This window comes from Ixodes scapularis, unplaced genomic scaffold (genome assembly GCF_016920785.2).
Source record: "Ixodes scapularis isolate PalLabHiFi unplaced genomic scaffold, ASM1692078v2 PGA_scaffold10__122_contigs__length_95168666, whole genome shotgun sequence".
Classification (NCBI taxonomy): Eukaryota; Metazoa; Arthropoda; class Arachnida; order Ixodida; family Ixodidae; genus Ixodes; species Ixodes scapularis.
The window spans coordinates 89669481-89680489 of NW_024609836.1; the positions used below are offsets into that span (position 1 = coordinate 89669481).

Sequence of the window (11009 nt, forward strand, 5' to 3'; positions counted from 1 at the left end):
GCGGCAGGCAAGCAGACGCACAGGCGTAAGGGTTTTAAGTTTTAACCTTTCTGCTTCGCCTTGCACGCTGCCGTGTACGTGCCTGATCTGTGCAAATAAAAATAAATCAATCAATCAAGGCGCTGTCCGGTTATGTCCTGCATGTCCTCAAATGCTTCCTGGGTTTCCGAAACAAAAGTCGCGCCAACCAGCGTTTTGAAAACGGCGCCAACTGCACGGCAATATCCCTATAATGAAACGTTGGCGGTAACATTTTTTACAAGAATATGTCTTGTGCTATCTATCGAGTATTTTTATTTTATCTCTCTAATAGTTTTGTTTTTGTGCAGTACTGTATGTGTTAAATGTTTTGCTGATTATCAATAATCTAATAACATAATATCTGTACTTATTTGGTTGCATTACATATTGCACTCTCTGTACGCAATGTCACGTGATTTTCCCAAGGACCGCACGCACGCACTGCCAAAGGGCGCGTTAAGTTAGTGAGCTCCAGACTCCGGACATCTGCGCTCGAGCGCGCGGGTTCGGAGCGTAGCTTAACGGCGCACTTTGTTACCGAGGCGACATCTGACGCCTGTTTTTTTAACGTTTCCGTTTCCGGCTTTCCGGCGCGCGCTTGAACATGGCTCCCGTCCCGTCGAAACATCGAAAAAGTGTTTGGTCGACGACGACTTCGATGAAATAAGTGCGCGGAGACGGCGGCAACAGCGAGAGCTTGTATTTATGCTGCACGCTGTTGGTGCGGCGATTAAAGGTACGCCGAACGCCTTCTGAATTCCCAAAAGCCTTAAAGAATGACGGCGGAATGGCCGAATTTATTGGCTCGCCCGATTCTGAAATTGCGGTAAGGTACATGAAGAACTTCGACAAGCATTTGAAGGATGTATGCATACCTTTCTACACCAGCACCATGCTTTTTTTATTTTCCACGATGACGGAACGACTACACGAGCTGCCAAGCGATCGCCGTCGAAGTATCCACGCATCCAAACAGGCGCGACTTTCGCGTCCAACGGAGTCGCTAAAGACTTCGGCGCAAGTACGAACGACGCCGAGAGCTCCGAGCACTGTATCGTAGCGCAGAACGAGCAGCTCCTACCCACGACCGGCCTACCTCGGTGCCGTTCCTGGCTAGGCCGGAGCCTTTCGGCCGCGGGGTTCGGTTGGTGCGGTCGCGGTCGGCGAAGTTTGGCGAGGCGAGCGCGGTGGCATCCTCGGAGCGTTCGGAAGCGACCTCGCTCGCCAGGGATTGCGCACACCCGACGACCCAGGTCCAGAGTGGCCCGGCGGCCCGGCCCGGAGCCCAAAACGCTTGGGTTTTGATGATTCTTCCGTCTCGTGCGAGACCACCGCACCACCGTGTGAAACCGGTGAAACCACGGCCACCGACCACCGTGCAAAACCACCGCGAGTAACCGCGAGACTGGTCGCGAGAGCGGAAACGCCGTCATCTCACCGGAAACCGACCTGTTCGAGCTCTCGCGCACCATCTCCGACGATGGAGCTCGCGGAGCGCGCTCCGCCACCGTGCACCGGAAGTGAGACGTTGTCGTTTAGTTTAGCTCGAGTGCACTCTGACCGCTGGAGCGCGCTCGAGCGCGTTAACTTAACGCGCCCAGTGCGTTGCCGCGTTGCATTGCAGGCTCCGCAGGCTATGGATCTGACCACGGTGTAGTACCTCTTCTCGAATCTGGTGAAAAGTTCGAAGGTTCGTCGACCGGTTCGACCCAATCGGACCCCGAAAGTTCGACCTAAAAATCCGGTTCGATAAAAGTTTGCGACACCCCTACGCCCCTACCTCTGACTCAAGTGGCGAGTGATTCATCAGTGGCCCAGTTGGCTCAGTCGCTCAGTCCTGAGCCGTGCTGCAGCTGTTTCTGTGGTCTACGGCACTTCCCAGTCCGTATGACACCCCAGCTCTTCAACGGCACAGCTGAGCGGCGCTACACAAGCTCCTTTGCACAACGTTACCGAAAACAAGGTGGCTACCTCGAGGTACTCTCATTCTGTCCAAAGCTAGTTCCTCAACATTCTGAAGTCTGAAGACGTAGTCGCCGCAGAAAAGGCGCGTTCAGTGGCACCCGGCTCTAGAGATGTCGGAGGCGACGAAGGATTCTGCCTATCCGGTGCAGTTCGTGCCCTTCTCATCCGCCCTAGACGGAACCTTTTGGAGCGAGATCAGCCGTCGCAAACTGGAGGTGGTCCGTCTCGAAGAAGGACCCGTGCCGGCGCAAGCATGGTACTCCTGCGACTCGGCCGTCGGTCTACCGGCACTTGCCAACTTGGACCACACCGCCTTCGACATGTCGTCGTCGCTCTCGACCGGCGCTAACATCCCCGGTAGCTGCCAGCTTCGCGGGAGCATCTGGCTCCCTAACTCCCTGGAGGCCATGAAGAAACTCGACAAAACTGCCCTCCTCGAAGCCGCGGGTCAAAACATATGGGACGCCATCGAGAGTGAGTCTGCCCTGCGCGATCCCGGTACCCTGAACGCCTTCATCGGAATCGTGTACGTGGACATCAAGAGCTACAAGTTCTGGTACTGGTTCGCGTTCCCGGCTGTCTGTCTCCCCGACGCCGTGGTCTTCGCCGGTCCGCCGACGAAGCTACCAGATGTGATGAAGGACGACCTTGTCAGTCAGCTGGACGCAGCGTACGGTAAGCTGAAGCCCGCTGACCGTGCCGCGTTCCTTGTGGACGCTGACTCTTCGGGGGCACTGAAGATTCTGCCGCTGAGCAAGCTGAACGAAGTGTACGAGTCGGGTCGCCGTTTCTACGTGGGCTACACGGACCCGTCGACGTCTGAACAGCACCCCGGTTGGCCCCTGCGAAACTTGCTGGGCATGCTGTCCCGTTGCTTTCGCGGATCGAAGGAGCGGAAGGTGTTACCGCTGCTGGCCTATCGACGGCAGGCCAGGGAGGGACAGCTCTGGAGCAGTCGGAGCCTCGTCTTTTCGGTCCGCTTCGGAGGAGATGCCTTGGAGCGTCCCAGGTCTGTCGGAGGCGTTACTGTTTTAGAAAGGAACGATTTGGACCTGCGGAGCAGCAGAGCTCTGTTTGAAGTTCTGTCGTGTTGTTGCCTCATGAAAGTGATCAGGGGGGCTATGTTCGACAAATGTTTCGTTTCTCCTAATAAGATACAGAAGTGACGGAAGTGATGATATCGCGTCTGATGGGCTAGAGGCTCAAATGACGAAAGAGGGAACTTTCGTCATTTGAGCCTCTAACCAGTCAGACAAGACATCGTCACTTCCGTTTCTTTTTAGGAGAAATGAAATATTTGTCGAACATAGCCCCCCAGGTTTCAAGCGAAGTCAGCGGACACTTAAAAAGTTGATTCAGTATTGCAAGTAAAGAACTTTAGAAGTGAATAAAAGTTGCAGCTAAAAAAAACAACCGCATCTCCACGTGGTGAATAATGTTGATTGGGGCGAAGCTCTGGTGGTGCTTGTCTGTGTAAACGCTGAGCCGCAGCATGTTGAGCCTTTCGTTCGTTTTCATCCATGTAACGCTGCGGTCAAATGCTCAGACGCGTATATAACCACGTTCCATACCACACATTCTCTTTCTGACATGGGTGAAAACGAACGAAAGGCTCGGCATGCTGCGGCTCACCGTCTACGCAGACAAGCACCACCAGAGCTTCGCCCCAATCAACATCATTCACCACGTGGAGATGCGGTTGTTTTTTGTTTGTTTTTTCCCCTGCACGAGCACGGGAGCACGTGCTCACGTGCTTGTGACCCAACGGCGGACGGACATACGGACATGGCTAGCCCCTAAGGAGCTTTGCCCCTAAAAGAGGGGATGTACTCCTTGTAGTTGACAATTAAGGATTGCATTTGAGTACTTAGTAGAATCACCAGGCAAGAAAAGTATGGTAAAGAATTTGGTAGGTGTTCTGCCTTTAGCATGCACTTGTTGCCGTCCATTGAACTTTAAGGTCCGTTCACACTCTTGCAACCGAGTACGACCGAGAGAGACCACACCGGTTTTTAAGCTTCTTGCGACCTCTTAGGACCAGCTTTGCTGCAGCGCTTCCGGTCCTAAGAGGTCGCAAGAGGCTTAAAAACCGATCTGGTCTCTCTCGGTCGTACTCTGTTGCAAGAGTGTGAACGGGCCTTTAGCTGTATGTGCAAAGAAATGTTATTGAAGGCGGAGAGTTTGTGCTCGAGGCAGGGAATTTATCGGGTTCTTAACTCTGTCGCCAACTAGAATTACTGGTAGATTGACTGAAACACTAACTTACTTTGATGCTACAGTGCAAGAGAGGAAGCAATCGAAAAATGCTTCAACAGTATAATTCAGTTACTCTGCACTTGCTACCAATCTAGGACCATTCCATATGTCTGTCTTTGTCCCAAAGTTGTTTGGTCGAACACTTGAAAACAAAAAGGTAGAGTCAGGTTTACAGAGACCTTTTCAACTCCCAGGTTTGTCGGCTGGGAACGCAATGCGACTGGACAACTGGGACCTCGCATGGTGAACCTGAGTGGCGGCATGGACCCAAAAAAAGTGGCAGAGACTGCAGTAGGCCTCAACCTGCAACTGATGCGGTGGCGACTGGCACCAACCCTCAACCTCGAAGTCATTGCGAATACCCGATGCCTTCTGCTAGGTGCGGGCACCCTTGGCTGCAATGTGGCCAGATCGCTGATGGGCTGGGGCGTCCGCACCATCACTTTCGTGGACGCCGGTCGGGTCTCCTACTCTAACCCTGTTCGACAGAGTTTGTACATCCTTAGCGACTGCGAAAATGGAGGTCGGCACAAGGCAGACGCCGCGGCAGATGCCCTGAAGTGCGTTTTTCCGGCGATGGATGCCCGTGGCGTGGTGCTGAGCATACCGATGCCGGGACACGGTGTGCCATCTGGCTCGGGAGACACCATACGGAAGCAGGTAGAGCAACTTGAACAACTTGTTGCAGAGCACGACGCAATCTTTCTGCTCCTGGACACGAGGGAAGCCCGTTGGTTACCAACTCTTATGGCGTGCGCAAGGGGCAAGCTGGTTATCAATGCGGCGCTTGGCTTCGACACTTTTCTGGTGATGCGGCATGGCGTGGGGGAAAGAAGTGAAGTGGACTCCGACAAACCGTCAAGATGTGGTGAAGGACCGTCCACCTCTGGAGATGGACAGTTTGTGCATGGTGGCATGCCATCAACATCTGGCAAGAATCCATCAACGTCTGGCGAGGGGCCCCCAGCGTTTGGTGATGGTCCCTCAAGGTCAACTAAAGAACTGCCAACGTCTGGTAATGGGCATTCAGTGCCTATTGGTGGACCATCAATGTCCAGCGGTGGAGAGCAGTTGTCCGCTGACCAGCTTGGCTGCTATTTCTGCAACGATGTTGTCGGACCCACCGACTCAACGAGGGACCGTACGCTCGACCAACAGTGCACGGTGACAAGGCCCGGTGTGAGCATGATGGCTGGAGCGCTGGCTGTGGAGCTCCTGGTCGGTCTGCTCCAGCATCCAGAGAAGGGACGTGCGCCAGCGGGTGCAGGTAGCTGGGACGCACCTTGCGACAATCCGCTGGGGATGGTGCCCCACCAGATACGGGGCTTCATAGGGCGACACCATTACATGACACTTGCGTGCACCGCCTTCTCTATGTGCACCGCTTGCTCCCCTGCGGTGGTGTCGCAGTACAATGCGGACGGCTGGGAGTTTGTGGCGCATGTGCTCAGAGACGCCAGCTATCTCGAAGAACTGACTGGACTCAGCAGGCTGCATGCTGAGACAGACTTGGATCAAGTGTGGGCACTGAGTGACAGTGAAGGGGACTGAGTGACTCTGAGCTTTGTCCTGCCAGGGGGACTTCCTGGACTCCGTTTACTTCAAGCAGAGGCAACCGTTCCAGGGTCGTGAACAAACGAGCCTCGTTTGTGTTTGGGTGCATGCCTCAGAGCTTTGAGTAGAAACTTCTTGCCCAAGGTTCTGAGGCTCCATGGCTGTATGCATGGCAGGAATTCTCATCACTACCTCTCACAGATGTGGATCTTGTAGTTACTAGCTCATTATGGCTCAAGGTGGGAAGAGGTGTGCACAACAAAAGGGATGGTAGAGGTGTTTAGGCGACTAGTTCTTGCGGCCAACGCTGCTGTGCCATGGCCGTCAGGTCGACACCCAGTATTGCAAGATTGTGTGCATTGGAGGTTAGTTGAATGTTGTAAAGGAAACTGGCCCGACATAGTTCTACCACACTGTTCTTCATTGCAGGGGTACGACTATATTGACTTCCTTGAACTAAGCTTGTTCATTCACCTACATGCCGAGAGTGCAGCAAGGTCTGTGAACATGAACTCGAGATCTACAGCTCGAGTGCTCCCCAATTGGAAGCATCTTACTTTCAAATCCCTTGAGCATGCTGTTCCAGCCTTTACTGCACTGCGAGTTCGAGATGAAGCAAGAAAGTATCCCATGAGAGCCTATAATGTTCATACTTTCCAAACGAACAACGGGCATCTGCAATGCCAAAAAGAGGAAGTTTTTAATATTGAAAATGTATATAGATCTGCCGAACATGAAGACATTATTTTGCCTTTATTTATTATTCTTCACATATTGTTATTTTTTACCTTGCTGATCTGATAATCTGCAGGAACAATCCACAGACCTATTGGCGAGGAGATAGAACTGTAGGGGCACTCTGACTCGTTTGTTGCCCTCCACCTCAGAGTTCACTCAACACAGGGCCCGTGGGCATGCCTGCAGGCCTTGTGGGCATGTCCACGTCAACTTCAAGAGAGAGGACAGTGCAGCGTAAGAATACTAACAATAAACAAAGTGACGTTTATTGTTAGTGCCGGATCTCTCCTGAAAGCGGTCGTTGGGGGATGCGAGCTTGACCCACTTGGGCTTTTGTGCTGAGCTGGGCACTGTGCATGCTGCATTGTTCATGCTGGCTAGAGTGGTAAGCCCCTTCCCCTCTGGCAACCAGAGAACACAAAATCCAGCTGAACACTCGTGCGGCGTTCGGTTAAGTCAGCCGGGCGCCGAGTCATTGTTATTTGTTGTCCCCATTCCTGTTCTAAAGTTAGCCGCTCAGGCGTCGCGGTCTGATCTCCCCAATACGGTGGCACAAAAGAGTCTTCCACTGTAAAATGAGCCAGAAAAATCGGCGTCTGCACATAGCTGCACATAGCAGTTTTACCGTGAGCAATTTAAAGGCGTAGTTTCCTTCCTGTAGAAAGAGGAGACCAAAGTTGCCCACGGGTGCATTCGCAGACGACAGAGTTAGCGACGCTATTTACTTGTCGTCTGCTCACTGTGCCTATCTGGACATGATGCTACAAATAAATAGCGTCGCTAACTTGGTTGTCTGTAAACTTGCCTAGTGTGGCCTTTGGAAAGTTTGTTAGTCTCATTGTTTACAGGAAGGGAACTACGCCTTGAAATTCTGCATGGTAAAAACTGACCTCCTTGGTGCACGTTCAGTGGAAGTTTGAGCTTTCTTTGTGAAGGAGCCAATATTTCCGGCTTTTTTTCCAGCGGTAGATCTAGAACATCTTATATAGTGTTTTGGCCCAGAAAAAAATGACAGCAAGGCAATAAAAACTGGCCCACAAATCATCCTTAACCCCTTGCCTACTAACAAGTCTCCCTCATGTTGCCCCTTACAGACCGTAAGGCCGGACCACGAGCATGGCTCACATTTAGGTTTCAGCGCTTGTTAGCGCTCTCTGGCAAATGGCAAAACCACCCGTTGCTCCATGTCCCTTGGGCAGTTTGCTCGTTTGTTTTGCTGTTTGACAGAGAGAACGCTTCATTTAGCCAGAAAAAATAAAAAGCAGTCACTTGCGAGCATTTAGGCTAAAACAACATGACTTTGGCGCGGAGGTCCACTTTAGCCGACAAAAAGATCCAAATCCTTTTTGAAATGCTCAGGCACATGCGACGACAAATCCTTCGGCCTTTCCAATTTTTCGGAATCGTACAATAGTTTGATGGGCGGTGACAGGAGTGATGAAATCTATGCGAATCCTGCAAGCATTCCATCAACTTCGGTGTTCGCACATCGGAGGGACTTGGACCAGAAGTCCTGATTTAGAGCAAGATACGACACCTGGAAATCAAGGAAATATTTTTGTCTTATTTTAATTGCAGAATGCCCGTTTAAAATAAAATTTTGCTGTACATTCCTTGAAGGAAAAAGAGTAGGCGAAGGGTTAAGGAAGGCACAAATGAAAGCCACAAGTAGATTCACAAGAAAAGCATCCTGCAAATGGGAGCAATGAAAACAAAACTTCACGTCTTGTCTCGAAACATTTCAAGTTTGTTCCTCCACAGTCCACTATTTCAAACAGATGTGCGTTGTTGAGCAAGCACTTGCTGCTTCTAAGAGGAAAAGTTTTGTCCCCTTCATCTTGATTGCTTTTGTGTCCCAATAGGAATAAGCTTCAGTTCACACTTTTTTTTCATTGCGAGTGTGTGTTGAGGAGTACTTAAATTGTTCTTTTCTCCAAACTCCTTTATTCTCCAGCAGATAGAGTTTGTTCCCAACTTAAATGCATTCAGCAAGGCAGAAATTTAGTGTTGTAAGCAGTGGACGAACAAGACACTGCTCCACGAGTGCTATTGCCAATCGTGTGTTAATGGCCAGATTCTGCAGTACCAGTAATATTTGTTCGAGCCCATAGTACCCATATAATTACTACAATGGATGTTGTGCAAGTAGTCCGATAGTGGCTGGTCATCTCCATGGGACTAGCTGAAAGTCCAGAATTTGTGACGAGTGCTTTGTGGCATAGAAACAAAGTAGAGTTAAAAGTGTGCAATAAGGTAAAGTGACTTCTGTCTAGATTTCGGTCTACTAAAAAAAAAGAGTTTGCTATGTATTTAATGAAGCTCTTGATGTCTTGCTGCAATCTTGTGGTACCAACTGATAATAAACCGAAATCTTCCATCACCAAAAGCTTCAGAGTCACTTCCACGTCGCGGGTGCGCATGCGCAGCAGGCCGGCGCAGAGCTGCACTCGCTCCTGTAGCTCCTTACTTGCACTTATGGTGGAATGGAGTATAGATACAACCATCCCAGGCAGCACCGAGTTCTGGGCCAAAACTTGGCTTGCGTCTGGCAGTTTAGGGCATTAAAAAGCCCGAAGAAGCCAAAGTAGTGCCAAACCTGACCTCCCTTGGCAACAGTCTGGGTATCTTGGCCCTAATTCGCCAAACAAGTGCCAAACTTAGGCTTCGCTGCCGGGTAGTTCGGCTGTCGTCTGGCATCTTCGGGCCTAAATCGCCTAAAAAATGCCAGATTTAGGCTTACTGCCCGGTAGTTCGGCAGATCTTTGGCATTTTTGGGCCAAAATCGCCAAACTAATGCCAAAGTTAGGCTTCACTTTTTGATAGTTCGGCTATCACCTGGCACATTCGGGCCAAAATCGCCACAGATGTGCCAGAGTTAGGCTTACTACCTTGTAGTTCGGCAGAGCTTTGGCATTTTTGGGCCAAAATCGCCGAACTAATGCCAAAGTTAGGCTTCACTTTTTGACAGTTCGGCTGTCACCTGGCACATTCGGGCCAAAATCGCCAGAGGTGTGCCAGAGTTAGGCTTACTACCTTGTAGTTCGGCAGAGCTTTGGCATTTTCGGGCCAAAATCGCCAAACTTATGCCAAAGTTAGGCTTCACTTTTTGACAGTTCGGCTGTCACCTGGCACATTCGGGCCAAAATCGCCACAAATGTGCCAGAGTTAGGCTTACTACCTTGTAGTTCGGTTGAGATCTGGCATCTTTGGGCCCAAGTCGCCAAACGAGAGCCCAAGTTAGGCTTCGCTTCCCGATAGTTTGGCTGTGATCTGGCAGCTGCGGGCCAAAGTTGCCAAACAAGTGCCAGAACTAGGCTTACTGCCTTGGAGTTCGGCTGATGAAATATTTGATGTACGCGGGTGGTCTTCATCTTAATTAAATAGAAATCAAGTTTTATTCGGCTGGCAACTTTATCCTATTTTGGGTGTCTCTTGATTTCTGCAGTCCAAAGGTTGGCTGAATGTTTTGACGCGGCTGGAGCAGGCTTTGCAAACGCAAATAAATTGTGCCAGAGGTTGCACTCGCGCGTAGGTACACAAGCCAATATCGGGGCGCGTCGTGAGACTGGTTCGACATTATGGCGCGTTCACACCGGCGATGCGATCTAGTCGCGCCATAACTTTCATCGCAAAAGCGACCATCGCGGGCAAAAAGTGACGGGTTTTGAGCAGTCGCTTGCTGACCCGACTTTTTACAATGCACTCTAGTCGCGGAAAGGCCGAGCCAACCAACGGCGTTCGGAGCGAGAGTTTTTGAGAAGCGACTCGCCAACGAAGGCGTTGGACTCGCTCATCGCGCACGCCAAATTGACCAACCAATTACTTTTATTTATTTTCTTTTTTTTTTTGCGATGCGATATAGTTGGATCGCGCGACTGCTTACATCCCCGTTGTGAATCCGCCTTTACAGAAAGTGCTGCCATTGAGCTAACACTGCGCAAGACGGATGTACGCACGTTTCCACAAGAGATATCATTATTAGGCGGCGCATTCCAAAAGCGAGCGTGTCTCTGTGCGTGTCTTGCATTGTGATTGAGCACTGTCAAATCCTAGCGATAACAAAGAGCGGAAACGACCGGGGCTCCGTGGCGCGGCTCCCGCATCACACTTGGGGAATGAAAATGAAATCCCGGAAATTGTACTAGTTTAGCGTGTTGATACCTTTTCAACATTAAAAAGTGGAGACACAAAAGGGACGATACAGACAGGACAATCTGAACTTTAAAGGCCGCTGTACAAACGGGACGTTCTACAGAGAAGAACCTTCTCTCCCGAAGCTAGGGGACGGGGAGGGAAAGGGCCATCGTTGGGTGGAAAGAGCGTCTAGAGAATGGGATTAGCCTCGGGGCGAGCCATCCTCTCGAGAGGGAGTGGGGACGGAACAAAGCTGCCGTGGGAATTCCGGCTAAAAGGTGGAAGAAAGTTAAGCTTGTCAAACGCCGACCTCAGATCCGAGGACGGGCACGTTAGAGAAT

General features: G+C 50.9%; 1 protein-coding gene across 1 annotated transcript; it reads left to right on the forward strand.

The window, feature by feature from the left end:
* Nucleotides 1–1512: 1512 nt before the first annotated feature.
* Nucleotides 1513–8914, forward strand: LOC8031606 (ubiquitin-like modifier-activating enzyme ATG7). Its single transcript, XM_029976211.4, has 2 exons — nucleotides 1513–2995; nucleotides 4437–8914. The coding sequence occupies exons 1-2, from the start codon at nucleotides 2097–2099 to the stop codon at nucleotides 5791–5793; spliced, it is 2256 nt and encodes a 751-aa protein (XP_029832071.2). The 5' UTR covers nucleotides 1513–2096; the 3' UTR covers nucleotides 5794–8914.
* The last annotated feature ends 2095 nt before the right edge of the window (nucleotides 8915–11009 follow it).